This window comes from Syngnathus leptorhynchus, chromosome 3 (genome assembly GCF_054491065.1).
Source record: "Syngnathus leptorhynchus isolate UIUO chromosome 3, UIUO_Slep, whole genome shotgun sequence".
Lineage (NCBI taxonomy): Eukaryota > Metazoa > Chordata > Actinopteri > Syngnathiformes > Syngnathidae > Syngnathus > Syngnathus leptorhynchus.
Window position 1 is genome coordinate 13,494,626 of NC_141197.1, and position 23,980 is coordinate 13,518,605.

At 38.8% G+C, this 23,980-nt stretch overlaps 1 protein-coding gene across 2 annotated transcripts in view; it reads right to left on the reverse strand.

Annotated features, from left to right (window-relative positions):
• The window catches only part of LOC147059371 (CUB and sushi domain-containing protein 1-like), a 280,490-nt gene that overhangs the window by 16,919 nt on the left and 239,591 nt on the right, over positions 1 to 23,980 (reverse strand). For both annotated transcript variants that reach the window (XM_085906897.1, XM_085906896.1), the window contains exons 44-63: positions 23,517 to 23,726; positions 22,155 to 22,343; positions 21,692 to 21,869; positions 17,699 to 17,844; positions 17,365 to 17,445; positions 16,404 to 16,517; positions 14,980 to 15,096; positions 14,531 to 14,602; positions 13,986 to 14,132; positions 12,996 to 13,184; positions 12,474 to 12,659; positions 12,044 to 12,241; positions 11,610 to 11,783; positions 10,678 to 10,851; positions 10,210 to 10,383; positions 9,057 to 9,245; positions 6,731 to 6,907; positions 4,498 to 4,683; positions 1,582 to 1,758; positions 1,215 to 1,400 (exon numbers count right to left, since the gene is read on the reverse strand). In XM_085906897.1, coding sequence (XP_085763023.1) covers positions 1,215 to 1,400; positions 1,582 to 1,758; positions 4,498 to 4,683; positions 6,731 to 6,907; positions 9,057 to 9,245; positions 10,210 to 10,383; positions 10,678 to 10,851; positions 11,610 to 11,783; positions 12,044 to 12,241; positions 12,474 to 12,659; positions 12,996 to 13,184; positions 13,986 to 14,132; positions 14,531 to 14,602; positions 14,980 to 15,096; positions 16,404 to 16,517; positions 17,365 to 17,445; positions 17,699 to 17,844; positions 21,692 to 21,869; positions 22,155 to 22,343; positions 23,517 to 23,726 — 3,264 coding nt within the window. The remainder of the gene's footprint in view (positions 1 to 1,214; positions 1,401 to 1,581; positions 1,759 to 4,497; positions 4,684 to 6,730; positions 6,908 to 9,056; positions 9,246 to 10,209; positions 10,384 to 10,677; positions 10,852 to 11,609; positions 11,784 to 12,043; positions 12,242 to 12,473; positions 12,660 to 12,995; positions 13,185 to 13,985; positions 14,133 to 14,530; positions 14,603 to 14,979; positions 15,097 to 16,403; positions 16,518 to 17,364; positions 17,446 to 17,698; positions 17,845 to 21,691; positions 21,870 to 22,154; positions 22,344 to 23,516; positions 23,727 to 23,980) is intronic.

Genomic DNA, 23,980 nt, shown 5'->3' on the forward strand with positions numbered 1-23,980 from the left:
AATGTCCTTTCTTGCCACGCCCCTTCATCGCTTTAATTCTCCCGACCTTCCCTTACTTACTGTATTCATTTTCTCCTCTTCCTCCAAACTCTCACTTGATTGATTTTGGCTGTCAGGCCATACGTTCAAAATGACTTTTTTTTTTAGATTCTTTATTAATCCTTGAGGGGACGTTTTGTTGAGGCGTAGACACACATGCACACAAAGAGATGCACGCACACACAGTTATAGAGGGGTTAGAAGGTGCTGTCAAGGGAACAGCTGGAGGTTGGAGAAATTAAAAGGACTGTTGAATAACAAGGTTGCGCTCTATCCCATTTGTGGACACGTATGAGGAAATGGTGTCCCCAAAACGGGATCAAATAAAACCCTGTGAATTGTTTGAAGAGCTTTTTGCTCTCTCTCCTCTAGCCCATTCTTCTGCTCTCCCTCTAATTTTCCTTTTTTCAATTTCCAGGCCCTCTCTCATTTTCGATCACCAACAGTATCTCCTGCTTCTCAGTTTCCCCTCTCTGTGCATCTCCACTCTGCTGGCTTTCTTAGCTTTTTCATCTCAGTTCAAAGCCCCGGCAACCCCAAGAGCCAGCTGGAGATTTTGTGTTTGTGGGATGAAATGGTGGAGAGAGTTTCAGGAAATATTCCTTTGAATGTTGTTGCAAACTAAGGTCCAAACTCTAAATATAGACTCTTGTAAAATGTTGGGCTCATTTGGGTTTAATGCATTCCTTTTTATTTTCTTCCTTTGTGCTTGTGGAGAACAAAAGATGCTCTGGAAATAAAGCAGCTCTCAACAATTTGTTATTTTCAGTCCCAAAATTTAATTTTGTCTCAGCCTGCTGACTTGCTAGTCTTATTTTAATTTACTAGGCTGCACAGAAAATATCTTACCAAGAGTTTATTACTGCACTTTTTTTACATCAATATCAACGCTGTATTTATATTTGACACAAAATAAATTTTCATACCTTTGAAGCTTAAATGTTAAATATGTAAGTATGATAAATTTGGCTGATTAAAAACTGTGGGAAAGAAATTGTTTGAAATACAGGCTTAATAGCATACAGTTTCAGAACCAGAAATGCAAATGTAATCTTTTTACACTGCATTTTGAATGTGAAATAGACTTGTATGTATTAAATGGGAAAACATCTCAATTTTTCTTTCGAAGTTAGACGAGTCAAAGTAGACCTTGTCATAGTGTGTTTGTGTCTTACTTTTACAGCTGGGTTTGGTTTGGTTCCACTGTCCATCTTTAGTGCAGTGTAAAACATTGCATCCCGGTCCAGGTGGATCCATCAGATGACCCGGGTTACAATAGTATGTCACCGTGTGGTTGAAAGTGAAATCATGTCCCAGGTACAAGCCGTTGGCTATCGGCCCTGGATCTCCACAGCTGATCACTGCAGGAAGTGGGAGCACATTGTATAACGGATGCTAAAGTTCTGCCTACCTTTAATTTGTAATTCTGCGTTTCTGAAACATCGTCTCCAATTTTCTTCTCTCTTTGAGTCTATGTCACAGCTACAAAGTGCTGTCAAATTGAGCCAAGGTGCAGTTTCTCAGTCCCACTCTTTCCCCTACCAGTGCAGTCCGGTGGTTGTCCTGTCCACGTCCCATTTGTCGTGCAGTGTCTGGTGGTCAGGCCCGATGTTCTGAACCCTTCCCAGCACGCGTAGGCCACTGAGCTGCCGAAGGTGATGCCGTCACTGAAGACGATCCTGCCTTGGGCTGGGGTGCCAGGGTTGCCACATGACACCGCTGAGGAGTGAAGGCATATTTCAAAATGATGCTTTAATCTTATTACTAATGGCAGTGTGAGAAAGGCTGTCTTGCTGTCACTCAAGGTCGATCCAGCGTATTGTTTGCAATAATGAGATTATCGCTGGAGCCAGATGGAAATAACAAAAAACATGTCCTTGAGGTAGTGAGGCTTATTAAATATTAGGGGTTGCTGGATAGATTCCCAGCATTGAATAGCAGGCAGTGCTGTATTTCAGCAGTGAGCTGCAGGCTAAACGCAATGGTAGCATTCGCAGTGGGTTTCAAACTGCTACTTGTTGTTTTTGCTCCAAATGAAAATATGCTGCAAGTATGCATCAGCCAGTCACGCTCACTGGCCACAACATGAGTAAACCTGCATAATCACATACGTATAATTCAATACAAGAGCTGTACCAACCATAATAATGCTCAATTTTGATTGACATTGTCAAGGAAAGTATTTGTATGTGAAGCACATTGCGGTATCTCATGTATGAAATGCGCTATGTAGTATAGACAACAAACATGTCTTGCCTTTACTTGCATGCTTCTATTATTTAGGTAAGCAAAATAAAAGAGCTACAACTACAAAAACAAACTAAGGAGGTTGTTTCCATCTGTATATATTTGTGTCCTGTGTGTTGTTTTGGATGGAATACGTAAGTGTGTATTTTGATGATACAGTGGCTTGATCCAAAAATGTTGTCATTAGTTTTTGGGGTATAAATACACACCAATAGTATTAAAATTAATTAAAATGTTTCAAGAAAACATAACTTATACATGCATCAAATATTAATTTGTTTGAACACATTTGAATGCTTAATCAGTGTGACCAATCCACATGATATTTATTTTGTGTTTTTCTTGTTGGGTCTCATTCCGTATTTTCCCCTGGACCGTGAAGAATTTCTCAATTTTTTAGTCAACCTTCGACTTTGTGGAAGTTTTCTTGTTGTAAATGCAGAACTGTTGATAGAGCACTTGCATCTACAACTGGGTCTGATGAAAACACTCTACTGCATCTGATTAGTGGGGCACCCAGCAGTTCCAAACAAACACGAACAATGATTATGGAGACAACCCATAGAGTATCTTCAAAGATCTTGAAATTGGACAATGCCTTTGCATTTGATGTTACACCAATCTGGTGCTTTTTGTTACGACACTTTGTAGCTTGTTATCCTCGCTAAGTTCATGCTGTGTGATGGAGGCATTACCATCATTCCGTCTGCAGGCTTAATAACTGCCTCATCAAACATTTTTTCCCCCCAAGAAGGGATATTTAGGCCTTCTGCGTTCAATGAGAAAACTTTTTTTTTTTTTTTGTCATTCCATGAAGCCATACTAACATAAAAAGAAGAGGGAGGAAATGGCTAGCCCCCAGCACACTCATTAAGAACATGCCAGTTGACGACTTTAACAAATAAACACCTATTGATGAGAAACATCAATGAAGGAAGAAAGTGTGCATTTGGTTGTGTTGTCAACATTTGTGTGTCTGTCCACATGATGGATGTGTGTATGGATCTTTGTATGTCTCGGTGATAGATAAAGCAGCCTCCACTGATTCAGCTTTTAACCACCATTAGTGTAATGAAAAACCGACAAGACACAAAGAATTAGTGTCACGCAAACAGAGACTTGGGCAAGCTTAGAAACTAGTTGGAGTAAGTGCATACATGTTTGTGGAAAATAAGATACACTTATAGGCAGGGTTAGAATTTTCAAAATACGACCTTAAATCATGAATGACATTCATTGGTAGAAGGTGTGTTGAATATAATCCATATATACTATAATCCACATTTCATTGTTTATTATACTAATATTAGAGGTCAACATTTCAAAAAACTGTCGAATGCACCAAATGTTGCTCAATTCCTTCTACAACGACATCCTTAGTGGTGTTATCTTTTTAGGGCAAATAAGGACATCCTTTGTTCCTCAATTATGTCAAAGCATAGTGATTAAAAACTTTAAGTCTCTAGATCAATCACATTTCCTACATGATCAACAAAGTTCTGAGTCATACACAGCTACTTATCATACATATCCCTAATAGAATTTCATACGAGGGTTGTATAAAATTTGATATTATTGATTGCTACCACTGAATGTAATGTGGATTTTTAATTAAAGTCTTTAATAAGAACAGGGGAACCCTAAGGGAATTATAAGCAATTATGATTTAGCAGGCCAATGACTGAAAGGGAAATTATTGAATATTTTCATTATGTGTTATTGACTTGATGGGCCTCAAAGTGACAACCTAAACTTAGGATTTCTGTGTGTGAAGCACCACAATGGCATTATTCTACATAATCGTAATTAAATTAAAAAAAAAAATACTTGCACAACTTTTTACTACTACTTGGTCACTTGACTTTGGGTGCTGTCACGTGACTCTGTTTCAACAAAACAAGTTAGCCATTAGTGAGGTTTGACTCCGTTTCATCAATCAAATGGAACTGGGTAGTCACATGACAGCACAAAGCCTACACCGCCCCACACAGTCACATATTTTCGGTGACTATAATTAAACGCATGACTGAGTTTAGTCAGGAGCCACAAAAATGTCAAGCTGCCAAAGCGAATGGTTTCAGAAGAGTTGTGTGCAAATAAAGAATGTAACTTTGATCTAAAACAAACCCCCTTCTGTGTGAATTGAGGAGTGAGAGTATTTGGCATCACTGCGGGTCCCCTGTGTCAACGCTTGCTGCTGGGCTCTCTCACCTTGACACACAGGCTGCGTTCCACTCCAGGTGCCGTTGTGCAGGCACGTCCTCTCAGCGGAGCCAATCAGATTGTATCCCGCCTCGCAGCTGAAGCGCAGCAGGCTCTTGGTTTTAAACTCTTCTCCGCCTAAACGGGCACCGTGGGGAGGAACACCCGTGTCCCCGCACATCCCCGGACTCAGACCTTGAGTGAGAAGAGATAGTTAGAGTTAATGTTCCTAATAGTAACAGCTTGGGCAGGTGCACACTTGCATGTAATGGGGAGAAAGAAATGCACAGGCAACACAAAGGCAAACCGCACAATTGTTCATTTTAGGTCACATAGTATGCCAAATATCCTTGTTAAGAAAACAATTACTGGACTGACACCCCTCCACAAAAGATTTTTCACAAAGTTCATTTCTACATTTGCATTTATTGTACAGTGAAGCCGAAAATAAAAACAATCTTCTGTTTTTACATCTTATTTTTTTCTTTTTTTGTGTAATTTCCTCAAAACTGTTAATTAATTTTTATGTCTGCACTTTAGTGGCTGTGGATGTATATCTTAGATCACTATATTTTTCTTATATTTGCATTAAATCATCAATACAAATGTTGACCTATTTGTCTACATTTCACTGCTCTCAAAATCTATTTCCTACGATGGGATGAATACAACCTCAGCGTGGTGCCCGCAGGCACCAGGTTAACCCCGAGAACCGTAAAAGAAGCCCGTGGGCATGTTCTATAAAAAAAGGCTCACCAGTGGTAGGATACTAAGACTTTTTAAAATGTTATATAAGTGCTCATTTGAACATGTAACTCCAGACTGATTAGTTTTAGTGCTTTTAAGGGTTAAGTATAAAATATTTTTGTTGGGGGGAAAAATGCATTGATGATGTATGTGATTTTATAGTTTTGGGTGCATGTACACGGAGGCATTCACATACAGTACAGAACAACGCCCCTGCAATCTAGCATAAGTTTGCATTAAGGCTATGCTAAATTGTTCCAGCAGTGAAAGCACCGAGCGTGTCACAACTTTAGGAGCTTAAATTCCACCGGTAGGGATTTGTGACTTTAAGAGATCCCATTGAGGCGTCTCGCATCTCAATGAGGTTTCTCCAGCTGCAGGATGAATTTTACCCCGCTGAGCCTTCTGGTCCGAGGCCAGCCGAGTGAGCTTATTGCGTTCCGGCTGTTGAGACAGTTGACGCTGGGTTCGGAAATGATCAGTTGTAGTGTTATGAGGTGTGTATAATAGCCGCACTTGACAACACGAGTCGTCTTGTTCACCTTCATCCTCCTCAAAAAAGGTAGACCAAGCCAGGATAATGAATGGTTTTCACTTCTCTAAATGTAAAAGTTACTGCTGTGCAACAAAAGATTGTTGAATCTTTTGTTTTCTTCAAATATTTCTCAGTAATTGGTTTTGATGTCAGTTGGGAATCCTGAAGAAGGAAGACTCAGATGGAATGTGAGATTTCTTGAATATACATGGAGTATTCGACAAAAGTAGGTTATTTGACGACCTTTCTTCGAATGACATCAACAAGTCAGTCTGAAAAATAATCTTTGGAGTCCTCAATAAGAGGTGGCTTTGAACATGTCGGTGTGACTGCTGCTATTCATTCCGGTCATATCTGATTTCAATAGAGATAAGAAGAACTAGCAAATGCTTTCAAAAAGTTTCTGGTGTCTTCTTTTTGTCAAGCTACAAGCTGAATATTAAAATATAGGATGAATGAGAGCTTGGGCATACACCAAATTCATATTTCTGCCAGTATTATTGTTAATGGACTGTTTTTTCCTCCACTAAAATGAGATTTATTCCAGTTTATTTGTTTTTGGGGATCACTTTTCTTCACGTAATTTCCCCCCCACACACAATTTTCATTCATTCATTTTGTTCAGTTCATTGTTTTGATTAAATCTGGATTTTGTGAGTACTATGAGCTGGCAAATTCACTCTGGACTTTCTCAACTCTTTTATTTATTTATCTGTTTGAGAAATAAAGTTTGTTTTACTACTTTGATCAGATCCAAAATATATCACATTTCCCTTCTGGCATTGATTTGAATCGAGCTGCTGTTGGGAGATGCTGTGACCCACTAAGCTTGTGCATTTAGAAACACCCTGCTTTGCACATCTTGACTGTTGACTATAGCGTGTATCTAGAATAATATTTGTAACCAAATCCATATTCCAACAGCTTGGGGGTAAATCTGCTTCACTTTATCCATCTTACCAGTGCAATAGGGCGGCGCCCCACTCCAACTACCGTCCTCTTGACATTGGCGTGTAGCATTGCCAACCAGTGTCCCTCCTGGCTGGCAGGAGTACTGCAGCACAGAGCCATAAGTCCAGCTGTGAGTCCCGGGGATGATCGCATTTGGGGGCACACCAGGGTCACCACAGGAAATAGCTAGAAAGATGGTTGAGAGAGGTTGAATGAGAGAAAGGAGGTAGGTATGGGGGGGGGGGGGGGGGGGGGTAGCAATGTACATGTGAATTGGGTCCAAATATGGATTGCATCTATTTCAACATTAAGTACTACAGGTGGGTCAGAAGGAGCGAAAAAGGAAGATTGTGAGGGAAGGTGGTAGCGTGATCTTTGCTGCATGATTACATTTGCGTGTATTACATGCAGGAACAAGATAAATATTGTAAAAAGTGTCCGGAAAGACTGAATGATAATCATAATAGAGTGGAACCTGGGGTGGTTGTTATTATCCAACCACAATTTTCAGGCCAGATGCACATCAAGTGTTTTGTGGCTTTTTTGTGATCCTATTCATTCCAAATGAAGGAGTGACCATAACAACTCTGAATAGCAAAACAGAAGCGATGTAGGAAGAATAAACACCGGACAATTTGTGACGGCAACACACGTGAATGATTTGCCACAATAAGTCAGACTTTTGTTAAAATGTTTTGACATTGAATGACAATAACAAATGTGATGACATGAGATGAGTACATCAAGGAGTCATTCAAATTTTGGTGCTTTTTAACTAAACCTTCCATGGCTGCGTGGAAGGCAGAAATCTGTGTCATGACATAACTTGTGTCTCATGAAACAACAGAAAAAGAAATTAATCTAACACAATGCTCATGGTGGCAATAACTAACATAACCAAATGCATGTAATGCCCAGTCATTAAATTGCCTGAGAATGTTAGTACCAATAATTTATTCCAAATGAAATGGGAAATGGGACGGACACCACAGAACAAAATCTTCTATTTTCATCTTCAATTTGTGAAAAATTGACATTTCACAGAGGTCAGGCGGCAGAGCTCTCCAGATGACACAGATATGAAATTGCCCTCGATTTTCTATTTCTGCCAAACAATCGGTCCAGCGACACCAAGCCAAAGTTGGATTACTCCGTCCTCTCCTTGCCCTTCTGTCACCCACTTCTCTCCCCCCAATTTTTTGATAAGACCTTGTTCCTGGAATTTAATGCCCCACGCTCCACGTCTACCTTGCCCTCTTCATCCCATTCTTCATTTCTACATCCGTGCCGCCATATCCTCATTGTAAAGTGTTGGGGACTTTCAAAATAGCATATCCTTCCTCTGTTACGATTGACTAATCTCTGTTTTATCAGTCACGTACACTTCCTTACAAAAGTATTAGAAATTTGTGGCAACTGTTTTTACATTCATAGAAGATGCAAAACATTTGTTCATGTCACCAACGGATGAGTATGGAAAAATGATTGGATGTGTTTTCAATATGAAACACTTGGGAGAGCAACGCAAGCGCAACATTAACTTAATTTGAAAGTCATGGAATTGGAAGTTTTTGTGGGAGAGAAACATATTATTAAGGCCTGAAAAATAAAATGATTGTTTTTATTATTTTTAGGGAAGTCAGCAACTGCATAAAAAACAGTATGTGCCCATCCGGCATAGTATTGTGCTTAAAACACACCTAAAAAAAAGAAAAGAAAACAATTTGGGGGAGGTCAGCACAAACGTCACAGAGTGCTGACGGAGGGAGTGTATGAATTATAAGTTTGTCATTATGCCATAACATAAAATACACTCCCACGACTTTAAATGGCCACTTTAAGCCTTCGGTAACCAAGTCTGAAAGGGGCCTTTGAGGGTCTGTTGTGCGATAGGACAGATACATTCTCCTTTTACAAAATCTTCTTTAAAGCTGTCCTCCACTGAATCACACACCCACAGGAACAATTTATCACTTTTCAGGCTCTCCTCTGAACCCACTCATGTTCTCTATCTTTTAGTTACTTCAAAAAGCTGTTTATCGCAGACAACCTGGATCATGTAGCCCTTATTCGGGCATGGTAACATTTGTTATTCGAATTAGGATTCAAATGATCTTATAAAACATCTCTGATGGAGTAAATCAAAAATGCTATCCTGTGTTTAGTGAAAACTAATGAAATAAGGAAAAAAAAAATATTACAGCAACCATCCGTCTATCCCTTTGTCATGATATTCATTAAGAGAAATTAGAGTGATAATTTTAGTGGGTGTTAGTTAAGAAGGTGTTTTTAATGTACGGTAAAACTATTTTCATGAGAATTAATCTCGCCTCACCCAAGCATCGAGGGGTTGGTCTGTCCCAGCGTCCGTCATGTAGGCAAGTGAGGAGCGCAGAGCCGAGCAGGTAGAAGCCCCGTTTGCAGTGAATGGCCACAGTTATGCCGTAGTTGAAGATTTCCGGGTAACGTAGTCCAGACTGCCGCACACCATTCTCCACATGCCCGGGGTCGGAACAGTTTACCACTGGTGAGAAAGAAGGATAAATGAAACATTTGAAAATAGATGGAACAAACTTCAAGTGATTTCACTGTTTGCTTTCTTTACAGTTACAGATGATGACAATTATTTCAATCTTTGTGAAAGTTATAGTCAAGTAAATTTTTTTGGAAGATGCACACAATTATATTTATGCTAAAATGCTTTTCTTTGACATGGACGAGTGATATTCTTGTACTATCTTGTTATAGTTCATTTTAGCATGTCTTCAATTCTGCTTTGTAGATTTTCCTGTCACAAAATATTTACGGAATGAGTCATTAATAATTAGGCAAGTGGCCCTTTGATGTCCACTAGAAAGACAAGCAGCTTTGAAGGCCGCTTCAAGGTAGCTGGTTCATTTTGTTAAAACATCTTTTGGCCTTAATGCCAGTCAGAAAGCGCAGTTTGTTTTCTACACGTCACTGGGGAGACTGATTCAAATCCAAGCGGGGAACATGGAATATGTATGAAAATGTGCGTGCGTGCGGGCACCCAAGTTGAACAAAAAAGCTTCTTAATTGACAGCGACTGCTGAGAAGCAAAAAGTGAGAGTTTGATAAATTTCTTGAATAGAAGACTGATATGTGCAACGCCACTGCGTAACGTCCTGGCCTTTTGGGCCACGTTGGCTGCCTTGCACTACTCTTGTGCTATATTCTGATTGTCTGCTGTATGCACACTTGCTCTATTTTTGCTCCTCTTATTTATTTATTTATTTATTTATTTATTTATTTATTTATTTATTTATTCATCGCTTTTATTTATTCATTGTATGTGCCCGCTTGTATTTACTTTTTGTATTGTTACTTGAATGTTTTGTTTGTCCGTGATGTAATATGTCTTGTCACCGTGGGATGGTTGGAAACAAAATTCCGATCTCTTTGTGTGTCTTGGCATGTGAAGAAATTGACAATAAAGCAGACTTTGACTAATCGGTGTTATTTGTTACCTTTGCAAAGAGGTAGTGGGCTGCTCCATTGCCCATTGAGTCGACATTGAGCGCGGGTATTTCCACTCAAGATGTAACCTTTATTGCAAGTGAAGTTGACAACATCATTGAGGTTGAACTCACTGCCATTAGTCCGCCCGTTGGCTGGGTTACCGGGGTGACCACAAGTTATGGCTAAGGGCAAAGAGTACAAATGTTACAAAATGTCATTGAAAAATCAAATGTAATTACACCCATTGTACACTTTATTAGTACATCTGAAGAATGGAATCAAAAACTACAATGAACGCTGTCACTGTCACTGTCGGAAATGTTTTTTTTTAAGAATTACTCAGGCGTACCTATCGTTGCGATAGATTATTGTGAATTTATAGTTGATATCCATCCTTCCTTGAATTTTTTTTATTAGTTCTCTGATTATGAAAAAGCGGTCATTAATGATCTGCTTTTGCAATTTCAGGCACTTACGGACACAAACAGGTGTCGTTCCAGACCACTGATGGTCTTGTTGGCAGATTCTAACAGATGTGCCGATCAGGCGATATCCCAGCATGCACTGGTACACCACTGTGTCGCGGTAGCTTGAGCCATCACCGCTAATGTGTCCATTTACGATAGGACTTGGAGAGTCACAGTGGCCAGCTAGGAGGCAAAAAAGCCATTATATTACAATACAACCTCAAAAGAAAAAGTCACATTCATGTATTTATTTCAGTTTAATTTGTTGACCTTGTGGAATAGTGACACATTCTTTATTTGCATATGCCACATCCAGGTTGAAACACAATAAAATTACTTTATATATTATTGAGTCATTGTGGTAGAAATGCATCAGAAGAAGATCATTTGAGTTAACTGGAGCATGTGAACAGATTATTTTGTTTTTGGTTCACTCAATTTTCAATTATCTCATCTCGACACGCAAAGCAACTAACTGTGGTCAGAAGTATTGAAACACCTTGCTGTTATACCTAAGCAAAGTCGCACAGCTTTGCAGGCACAGCAGGGAAGACTTTCTAAAATATGGTGGTGCGTGTCTGCGGATGTTTTGTCTATTCATCCAGAAAAACAAAGGTCACTGATGTTGGACCTTTGTGAGTGCCTGTCTCACGATCTTTATTCCTTTTCATCACAAATGTTTTTTGAAGGAAGGCTTCTTTCACATCAAACTCAGCCAAGACTGCCTTTGTGGATCTTGCTTTGTGTACTGGGAGCAGAAATATGCCTTGCAAAAGTTCTTGGTAAAATAAAGAATTATGATTGAGCGCTATATGGGTGGGTGGATGAAATCTCCAAATTGTGAACTGGGATAGGCTCCAGCTCACTTGTGACCCCAATCAGGACACGCAGTAAAGAAAATGAATGGCGATATAATCCAAACTAGATTTATTGCGACTTACCGAGACACCTGGTTTCAGAACCACTCCACAGGCCGTTGGCTCCACATTCTCTGACATGTGACCCCACCAAAGTATAGCCATGGTTACACATAAAGATTGCAGTTGCACCAAATGTGGTCAGAGTTCCAAGTTTGGTGCCGAATGGCGGAGAAGGAAGATCCCCACAGGACAAGACTGCAAAGCAAAATTCGAGTTTAATATTGACAGTAGAAAGTAAAATACTATAATAAAGAACGTGGCGATTAAATTATTCATTTAACAATATGGTGTATTAAACTTTTGGAATGCAAGGCATAATGAAATACAACTATAATTCCAAGAGGAACAACAGAACAAAACAGACAATAAAATGTTTTAAATCGTTTCCTGCGGTGTCCTGAGGACCCACTAAATTGTTGTGCGACTTTCATAGCAGTATTGATTATTTGACTTACTCCTGCATGTTGCTGGGTCATCCGACCCCTCCCACGTCCCATTGGCAAGGCAGCGTAGTGTTCGATGTCCCGCTCCGAAAGAGAACCCCGCTGAACATTCCAGCATGGCCAAGGAGCCAAATTCTCCCAAGGTCCCAGAGAGCAGACGGTAGGTCACGTGATCAGACAAAGCACCCTCAATGCTGGGACAGTGAATGGCTGGGAAATACATGTAAGGTCATGGGAGCTGAATTAATGAAGAGCACAGTTAATGATGGTGGCTGGAGCTTAGCCTTTGAGGACTTTACAGGATTAGCTCTAATAACAAGGTGACTGGTTCAAGACCAAAAATGTCAAATTGAGTATTTATTTGTACGCTGAAATACATGAAAAAAAAATCTGCCACATCGCCCTCCATCTTGCCCTCTAATCACAAAAAGGTAACACTTACAGAGACACCTTGGGGGTGGGGCAGAATTACTCCAGCTGCCATCCTCCAAACACACTGCTGTGGCTGGTAGACTGGGGTCAAGGTAATATCCGTGTTTACAGTGGTAGGTCACCTGGCTGCCCACATTGTAATGGTAGGCGTAGAAGCTGCCATTGCCTGGTGAATGGGGGATCCCGCAGGAGATAGCTGCCAATCACAAATAAAAGTTTCATGGAGATGCTCATCTTATTCATCATAATGAGACGCTAAGGATTTGCTGAGGATAAACAAATGTACCATATACTGAGTATTGCTTGTTTATATGTGTGGCTCCAGCGGTTGTGTTCAAATATCTGTTGCTTTAAGGCTGTGACACTGATGCTATTCATTAGTCTGTTTAGGATGTTTTGAAATGTTTGTCCGTATTAAGCTAAATAGGCTATAAAGGCAAAATACATCTATCTAAAAAAAATAAATTGAAAGTGGGGTCACTCGTATCTTATATCGAGCCACTACTGTTTTGAGACATGCTTATTATAGTACCTTGACAGAAAGGTGAAGGTGTGTCCCACTGGAATAACCCATTAGGGTGGAGTCTACAGGTAGAATTCATTGAGCCAACCAGACGGTAACCATGGTTACAGAAGAACTGGAGTCTGCTGCCCGGGCGGAGTTTGGTTCGGTTGACAACACCCCCATTCGCTGGTGGATCATTAATACTACAGTATGCAGCTGAGGAGACATTGAGAGAGGAAAAAAACAAAACAAAGAAACAAATGAGAACAAAAAGCAAACTTTATTTTAGGGTGGGAGGAGTGCTTCTCCCACACACAACAACAATGTGAGTCACTAATCATTATTTCCATGTCGGATAGTTATCTTATGCACAAGTATCTTACGTCAGCCTCATTTAAATGACTCATGTGGCCTTTTGTCTTTCACTAACATCATCTGTTTGAAAATACATCTGATCTCTCTGTGGCTCATGTTATACAACCAACATTGTTAGGGCTATTGAGGACAAGGGTTTCAAGGGGCTTACTTACACCAATTATGCCACTGTATATGAAACAAAATGAGAAACATTTCAGAAGTGGAGTCATTAATTACAGTTGCAACTCAAACAATTTAAAGTCCTTTGAAATTAATTTTTAAAATGTGGTAACATTCGAAAGATGTACATTTTCAATAGGTATCAGTCATTGTCTTGTGTTATTTCAACCCCAAACTACATCGTGAAAATAATTGTAATTTTGTGGTTAAGTGTGGCCACATTATTAATAATTGAAAGAAACCAGGTGGGATACAATCTTTTTCACAATATATTTAAAACATAAATACCAATTAATGTGCACTTGCACTTATCATTAAGGTCACGTTTATAAATCAAAAGGGCACACACACACACACACACACACACACACACACACACACACACACACACACACACACACACACACACACACACACACACACACACAACACACAATGTATATAGTGCATAATTTACTGAAATGTATGGTGTGCATGTACCCGAGTATCTTATCTTGAATCCTTTCTTGTTGGTTGCATGGTCAGTGGACCAGCGTAGGTAAAGCTGATTGGTTTTGGAGGTGAAGTTGAGTTGAGATGAATGATTTCCACTGAGAGCCACAAGCAAAGGGCTCTGTCCCGAAGACCCTGCACGTAGCGCATGAATAAAACATACTCTGAAGCTGTGTACATAGTCAATCCTACATTTTCAGATTGCATGGATAACTGCATGATTTGTTTTTCACCTGGGTAGTTGTTCCATTACTCGCATATTCATCCTATATTAATAATGCTAATGATAATAACAACACTTGTGCAGGATTGTGCAAACCAAACAGATGATGCAAACCTGAGAATATGTTCAAATTCTATATTATGTGTGTGTGTGTGTGTTGCTGCATTTTTAATGACAAATTCCTCAAACTGTGGCGAACACCTACTAATGGTTCATTCTTAAGAACACAAAGATGCAAAATGTGACTTTTTTGGCATAATCAAAATGGCATATTTGCATTTGTGTGTGTTTCATGTGTGAGACAGTGTACCATCAAAAATTTCCAGCTCGTCAAATTGCTTCTCACTGTGGAACATCTCAACGTAGATATTGATGATGTAACCTGAGAGACAAGATGCTCATTAAACTATAAACACATTAAGCAAATTCCACCAGACAACATTAGGCACGTCTGAGTTTTCTAATGAGATTCAATACATATCAAAAGGAGGATTATTCAGTGAGCCTGTTCATCATTGGGATTAGAGAACTGCACTTCATATTTATTTAGCAACATGACAAGGGACAATAAAAACAAAAACAAAAACTTCTCAGGATAAAGTGCCCGTCAACATCACTGCAAACTACAACCGGAATGAAGAACATTGATGCAAAACTGAGCATTATTATCAATTGCAAGGGCAAAATGTACTGGATCTCATTGAATACAAGAGTAGCTAATGACATGGCATGTGATTGTTAAGCCATAGCCAAGTGTACCTGGAAGCATGCGAAGTAGCCAGGAGCAGGTCTGGCTGTTGGGGTAATTGCTGGGGAACATAGGACTCAAAATGACTCCCGATGATGAAGACCTCTCCTCATTGGCTGGACACTGGGCTGGGGGGGAAGCATATACGAAGCATGTTACTATAAACCGTCTGAAGAGGAAAAACGTTAATGTACAAACTACACCTCAAAGCGACACAGTGAGTTTTCTTATTGTATTCAAGGTTGTTTTTCCATTTACATGTCCACCTATGTTAACGATAACTGTTAACACTGGATGCGTGATAATCAAACAAAGCGTTCATTCTTTTCAATTCATTCAGCAGCCTTGAGTACAAGCAAGACATAAACAGGACGTACTGCCCCATCTCTAAGTGTGATAGCAATAAACACTTTCACATGAAGAGGAGGTGAACTCTAATTGTGCCAAAGGAGCACTTAAGTTGCATGATGTTACGGTAAGAGCACAGTCTTCTATCTATTAAACACAATGAGCAGAGCAACGACAAAGGCTGATCCTCTCAGCGGCGCCACATCTGCTGCGAGAGAAATAAATGCAACAGCTCGCTATTTTCACAGATTCCACAAAGAGTCTCAAATTCATTTCCAGAGATGTGCTGATGAGGATTACAAGCAAGTGTTTCTCTTGAGACACTCAGATTACTATGTTGGCTAAATGATTAAAAAAAAAGATTAAAAAAGATCAATCAATGTATATGATAAAATATAAATAGCATTTTTTGTAGCAAACATGATATTGAGATGAACAGTGTGCAATAAACTAAGAGGTATGTTTTCCTCCGCAGATGTATTTTTTGACAGGTTTTGCATTTTGAGTGTAAAAGCGAGTATATTCAACTTTTGGGAGCACAAGAAATGTGCAATTTTCACAAACAATGATAGATTGTATGAAAAGAAATATTTACAAGTCTCTGTTTCAGATGATGACAAAACTGAGAAAATTGTTGACTTGCCTCCTACTTGCAATAATAAATTTAAATACTTTTCCCCACATACTACAGTTTTTGAATGCCCTGGTCAATTTTAATTCAGTAAAGCAAAAACTTTGGATTATTTGACTAGACTTTGACTTTTAACAGATAATATAACACATCAAGTACGAAGGAGCATATATTGTCAAAAAGATATCATGAGGAAAGATATTGCAAGAATAACTTCAGCAGACATTGTCGTCTTGTCATCTATCGAGTCATGACATTTAGCCTCAGTTTGGCTGTTTTTAATTCCTCTTTAGGAACAAACACAAACAATTATGCAATCACAAAGTTAAATTTAAAATTATTATTTTGATATTTTGTATGTTTTTTTACACGTCCTCAAGCACACATGTATTCTCACAATATTTCATCACATGGATTCTCTAATACAGGAACTGTATATGTGGATTGCTGCCTTACCTTGACATGTTGGCGGTGGAGCCTCAAACAGTAAATGGGAGTTGAGCGTACACATGAGCTCCGCCTTCCCAACGAGTGTGTATCCAGGGAGACAACGATAAGCCACAATATCGCCTATGGCGTGGAGAAAATGAATTATTAAAAAATAATAATAATAATCAGTCACTTACTATAAATAATTGATTGAGATGCACAAAATGATAAATACTTAATAGTAGCCTCAGGTCTTACAATAAAGGTCATTCATTTTCTGTGTTTTGCTGCATTTACTGTTCTATTGATGAAAGCTTGCATTTTTTTTGCGTGGCTGTTCTATTGAGGAAAGTCTGCATTTTTTTGCGTGGCATTATGCAAAGCTGCTGCTGGACTTGATGTTGATGAGTATGATATTTTACTCTCATATTGTTAAAAAAGTACAAATGTCAGCTGATATTTCTTTTGACTATCAAGTACAAGATCATTTTTATGTTTTTTTATAAATCAAATCTATAGACTTTTCTAAGCAATATATTTTGTTCAGTTTTGATGTTTTTTTTTTTTTTCCTGTACACGGAGAGATGATAACATATATAACTGTAAAAGACTACATTTTCCATACTCCTGACAAGGACAATTGATGGTTGCTGTCTGTTTAAAATTACACTAATGGTTGATTTAAAGGTCACGAGCTGAAAATGAAAAGCAAGAGGCGGTGAGTGCATTATATAACATCGTGGTGAGGGAAAATAGAGGCCTTGACAAGTGATTATTTACCCGAAAATGTATGTTTTTCAAAGCCCCAGCACATATTCAACCACAATGAAAATCTTGTCTTTATTTGAGGTGGCGGTTATATGTCATTAGATGTGAATGACAATGCATTTCAAAAAAGCAATAAAAGCAATTGATTAATTTTTCACGTTGGTTCCCCCTCAAACTTCACTAACATCAAGTGAACATATACAGTATTCTGCATTATTACCTATTAGAAATTCTTCATCCTCATAGATTATGTCAGCGTTCTCCACTACAGGAGGAGGAGGGCATTTTTTCAGACGGTAGGCTGGAAAGAAACAACAAAGTTTGTGAAGTTTGATTATATATAGAATATTGCAAAAAATGCATTTGCATATATGCAATTTTATTTGATGCATTTGTGCCAGCAACAGTTCCATGAAGTTAGCTATTCATATAAGAGCTTTGTTTTATGAGCTGTGCAATACAAACATGGCCCATGGCCAGTCTAATTTCCTTTTATAAGAAAACTTAAGGGTTGAAAATTAGATATTGTTTTGAAAAACAATATGCTTGTGTACCATGGAAGTTGAGAATGAAGAATCCTCCAGTGGAAAAGTCCGAATGAAAGCGGATCTGAACCTTGGAGCTCGAACTGTAGGCTGACTCTAATGCTGTATTGCCGCTGAAGACTCCCAGCTGAGGACTGGATGCATCTGGACCGTCCCTGCATGAGGACCAAGTGAGAGTACAGACGTGTGACAATGGAAAAAAAAAAAAAAAAAAAAAAAAAAAAAAGTAACTGCACAAGCACAAGCTTTCCTGAACATCTGGTGTTTGTGACAGGAAAAATGTGATTTTAACGATTCATATTTATACTCGGTCTTCTATCACTCAGTGTGAACAAGTCGAGCCCTTAAAATCACAAGATGACACGACAATTAAGTATGACCAGATGCTCTTTTAGTATTATTACCACCTCTGACATAACTTTAATTTGTTGCCATTTGCTGTCTAATTTCAAGAATATATTTATTGTTTTGCAATGAAACAAGGCCCATCTTGTTCTGAAGCGGAAATAAAAAGAGAATAAATGAGAAGCAATTATTTACGGTAGTTTGTGCTCATTTAGGTCTGGGGTGGCCCTGATTTATATTTTGTCACCTTTGTTTGCTTTTCCACCCTTTTGCAAACAAGTTCATTGAACAAAGCTGTTGGATTAAAGGCTTAACTTAGCTCATTAATAATTGAATGTTGTTGAAAGGTTACATTTTCTAAAGTTCCTAAATGCACCTTTCTGTTTTTAATGAGCGTGCATTTGGATTAAACAAGGCTTGTAAAATTTTAATTCAATAAGTGTGCCTGGAATCTCTTCGCTGCTCAATAATTCAAGGTCCTCTGTAGGTGTTGAAACTCTTTTAGAGAATCAAAATGTACTGTTTGTCTATTTAAGCACAAATTGAACATAGAATGTTGAGTGTTTCTTATTTTTTAGCCTAAAACTCACACAACTACAATTTTTATTAACCAAGCACCCGCCCCATCTTTTTATTTTATACAATTTGATTTAAAATATTCTTTGGTGGCTTATATCTATAATTCATGCTTAATTTTGAAAAGTGCATATACTCTCCTTTAACTCAATAAAATCCGGCACTTAGCTGGAGCTGGCTGTTTATATCTTTTATCAAAGCGTATCTTCCGTTGAGTGCATGGTATAAGCTTGTGAGCAAAAATAAATAAATAAATAAATATATAATATATATATGTATATATACAATATATATAATATATGCAGCTCATATTGTAGTTCAAGCAATTGCCATACATTAATGAGAGTGCAAGATGAATGTGTCCCCAAAAATAAACTGATGTCCTTGCTGGCTAGCAAAATGTATATGTGAGGATTTGGAATTGTGACAAGAATGTTCACTGTGAGGAGAGATTCAAAAGTGATATATCAGCGTAACATTACCATATTGCAATACATCATACATGTCATCTTTTCTGGCCCGGAAGATAGCAAAGTGGAGTATCACAGTCTAAAGCCCCCCTCCCACTAAGTGGTGAACAATTGTGAGTCTTTTTCAAAGCGGCAAATGTAGCATTGTTGTCAGGGTTCGTTCAAGGTCGCAAATGTTCCAAACAAAGCCCCAGTATTTTACTAAATAAAGGATGATCAATCAAACAATTGAGTATGGAGAAAAGTTACTATAGATCATCATGATAAAGGATGATCAATCAAGCAATTGAGTATGGAAAAAAGTTACTATGGATCATCACAGGTAAAGGTAATATTCACTTGGCACCATTAACGGGTGATTGGAACCATAATTTTTCATTAGTATAGAACAACGGCCTTCAGGACTCCAAAATATCCGAATTCACCTGGAATCAACAGCTAGACAGGTGGTACAGGTTCAAACAGGACAACAATTCTAAGGACAATCAAAATTTGTAAAAGATAAAGTAGGCTAGTAATTATTAAACTTCTACAATTATCATCCTGAAGCCTCCAGCCTGAAATAAGAATTGTTCAAAAAGATAATAAAAGTCCAACATAAATATTACTTTCCTGCCCATGATAAAAACTTCTCACTACAACTGTGTGGATTTGCAAAAAAATAATCTCCAGTATCGTCCAATGCATAGAATGGAGTGGTGCTGTCGTTCATCAGCGGGCAAAACACAACAGGGAAAATTTGGCAACATTCCCTGACATTTGGATACAGTTGCTGCCACCATTCCCCGGGAGTTAATGGGCATGCTGAGCCGAAAAGCAGCGAGGGCAAATAAGTGAGATATGAAGAACATAGCAATATACAAGACGCGGCATTCAGCACGATGATTAATGAGAACATGGAACAAAAGAGGAATGGCGAAGAGGAAAGCTAGAATAGATGCTAAAAAAAGGACTTGCATGAGAAGCAGTATTAAGTTTCACAAGCATTTTTTTTAACACAATGTGTTCTGCATAAATTGAAGCAAACCCTCCTTATATAATACAATTGGAAGGCAACAAGTTTTGCATTTAAACTGTTCCAGTATGTGTTATTATTAATGTACCTTCTACATCACTGCGAAATCATACACATGCTCAACACTGTCATCTAATGCTAATCTTTGCATTCAACAGAACTCGATGCGCAGTCACCTCTCACTAAGCAAGCGCTACCTGGTGCTTGTTACCTCACTTACTTTATTTGGATCTCAGTGATCCACCAGCAGACTTGATAAAGAGAAACCAAAGAGCCCGACGGTGTCCTCAACACAGCGGTGGATCATTAAGAGTTGCAAACATACAACTTTGATTTGTCCCTTTAGAGGACATGAGAAATGTTTTGGATGCATCATTAAATGCAACCTCCAGCTTTTTTTTTTTTTATGTTTATTGCCCTCTTAGGTCAGTGGAAAAAGCCTGCATAGACAATAGATTTGATTCAATCTTATTTCAGACAGCCTCGTTGGCATCCAATAGCTCATTCCTGTTTATGTCATTTCATTATTTATCATTGGCGCAACCAAATTAGGAACAGTAAACCAACTAGCAAGTAGATGATTCAGAAGAAAGCACCCATCTTTTGACAAGCCGATTTACTCCAAAATTGTCAATTATATTTATTTTGCAACACTACAAGGTCAGAAAGGGATTTTCTACTGGTCAGTGGAGTGGGCAGTGTTACGTGAGCACAAGGATGACCTCAATCTCCGTTCAACAGTTGACTCACTTGGTTGTGGGCTTCTCCTAACATGTACCAATAGACTCTGAAGGGCAGCAAAATTGAAAGCAAGTGCTCACCAATTGCATTGCCTTCCATTTCAACTGCTCGCTTTACAGCTTGACTCATAAGCCTTCAAATTAAACGCTTAGACCAGTTCCACTTGATTTTTAGCTTCACTCAAAATAAATTCTACAACATGCTGCCAACAAGCAACTCGTAAGTGAGAATATTGTCCGGAGGTGACCCGATCTTTTCAGATGCAGCCCAGTCTCACTGGATTTGGCAACTCCGGCTCCACATACGCCTTTCATTACATTCCCCACTCCTGACAGAATCTGATCATTACGACCAGAGTTACTCAGACTCCCTGGGCTCAGTCGGGGCCGGTCCACTGAGTCAGATTAAATTGGTCAGTGGTCCCATTGTAAATGCATTACTCTCACACTACCTGTATTACAATCTTAGCTCCACATTGAATCCCATTATAGCTACAGTAGAGCCAGGGTGTGCATAAACTAGAGTATGCATCGGGAGGCTATGAAGTTGGGATCCCTGCAAATCCACCAAAAATAACCTCTACAATGAGACTCATATACTTGCACCTATAAAATGTAATACACTTGCACCTGTAATGACCTGTCAAAGAAAATTTCAGTGTGTCATAGAGCTGCAGTGCATCACCATGAAAGACCGTCACATAAATAGACATGTTTTTAGAAGTCAGTACGGTACCGTACGATTGGGCGCCACTGCAAAAACACAAGCATAGACAACTAGAAATGTATGTCCGTAGATGAAAAAGGATGAAAAGGAGTACATAGTATTTGTACATTCCACCGGGTTTAGGCTTACCATACAGCTATGTAATCAGTGACAGGCTCAGTCTGCAACAAGGTAAAGTTGATGTAAACTCCATGTCCGTGGGGAACGGCGATGAGCCAGCTACAGTCTTGGGAGTTAGGGTATTCATTGGGGTACTGAGGCGAATAAATGGTCCCATTTTCAGCTGTGACATTGTAGCCACAGGGAGCTGCAAAGGCAGAGTCATAAAAGATTATTTATTTGGAACTGTCCTTTAGTTCCAAATAAAACATTTTAAAACATTTCAGGCCCTTCAAAACTTGATAGAAACAAGATAAAAAAAGAGCTGGAAGATGGGCACTAGCAAAAAACTACCACTCATTTAGAAACGGGCATTATAATTGGTTCAAATTTGGTGTATTGTGAGGAAATGATTTTTGATTTCAATAATCGATTGATACTTCTCCATCAGTTCCCAAAAGTAAACAAAAGACATACAATATTTTGTTCTTACCCTCGCAACGTGGAAATGGGTGGTTCCACCTCCGGTTGCTCCCATGCAGACATGTCAGGACCGGGTGTCCGATCAAAACGTAGCCAGGATAGCACAAGAATGTTATTGACCGGCCAGCACTGTAGTCACTGTTGATGATGTCCCCATTGGTGAAAGGGGAAGGGTCCAGGCAGTTTTGAAGTTGATAAGCTAAAAGTAGACATTAAATTAGTACATACACTTTATTACAACTCATTTAAATCAATTCTATATAATCAATGATGCAATGTGATGGAATAACCAATTCAGTAAGGAACTAAAAAGGGATCAAAACCATTTCTGAGTGACGGGAGTAGCATTCATTTGCATCATGGGCTTCAAGAACAAGAGGTTTTTTGTTTTGTTTTGTTATTTAGGATGGCTAACTTGGTTTCAACCACAAACAATGGTCATAAAAAAACGTGTTGTGGAAGTACAAATATTAATTTTAAAGCCACATCCGTGAGGAAACCAATTTTTGGCCACTTTGGTGTTTACTGCACCAAATTACAAATGTCACTCTTGCAGCAAAAAAGTGTTGGTCTTCCATGGAGCTAGAATAGGACGGTGTTTAAGATTAGGCGTCACTTTAAACTAAAAAAAGGACACAAATTAATTTTTTGTTATTACTGCAAAGTTGAGTTGGTGGGGATTAGAGACAGGATCAAAGGACATGTGATCTATCCATCTATCTCTGATTTCTATCTATCTAATCTTCCCCAGTGTTATCCAAACATAAATCTAGTTATGTACTAAATCTTATTTCTCCCTGTCAAGTCGGGATAGTTAGTCTATTCTCTGTACTGGGACATGAATCATAGTGACAGGCCTTGACCGGTGCAAATTCAGGTCAAAACAGGGGCAATTATCTCATGCATGTAAATGTAGGTGAGCTTGTGTGTCCTTTAGCAAGCCAGGTTACGCCGCCAGTGACATGTGTTATGTGTTTTTGATGGGAACCACTCAACGGTAAGAGTAAAGTAGACAAGATGTCAGCCTCTCATGGGGGCTTTGTTAACACGGCATTCTTTTTAAATAATTAGAGCAAAGCCATAAGGTTGCACACACTTGTCCACTGATGAAAGCTTAAAACGTCATACTCTTTGTTAGTTGGCAATGGCAACTGCATTTGGATGGTAAATCAGAATCTGTACCGTGCACTGAAGCACTTTATTATTTCATCATTTAAGCAACTTGAAATGATCAAACCAAATGAGACCAGAGACAAACCAGAGTTGAGGAAAATCAAGCAGATGTTCAAATTTCTTTGGTTTGTCACTTTCAATTAAAAAAATAGAACATTTTCTGATTGACGTGATTCATGACAATCAAAAGTGAACTCACCTTGATAAGTGAGTTTGAAGCCCATCCTGTTCTCTGAATGGTCACTGTAGAAGTGAATGATGGTTTGGTGGGTGGTACTTAGAAGAGACGGTGGGACTTGCGAACCAGTGAATTGTCCAATAAGAGACGAGCTGTGCTGTGGTCCCGACCGGACCTCGAGGAAGTCGTGGTTGTCTTCAGAGGAAAAGTTTTGGAATTGAATATGGGCTCCTGGGATGAACATAAAAACAAACGTTAATAATGTTTTTTTCATTTTGAAATATGACACAAGGAAACACTTGTGCTCACTGTTAAATTTCTTAGCCCTTTGATTTAATAGCGTAAGAGCAAGCACATTTCTTGCGCATATTCCAAGCCTACAACCAGATGTTATCAATGTCAAATTTAAAACACAACACATCACACGCTTGCCTCTAATTAAACATGCGATAGGGCTTTTAATAAACCACGTGTCACTCTCAGTA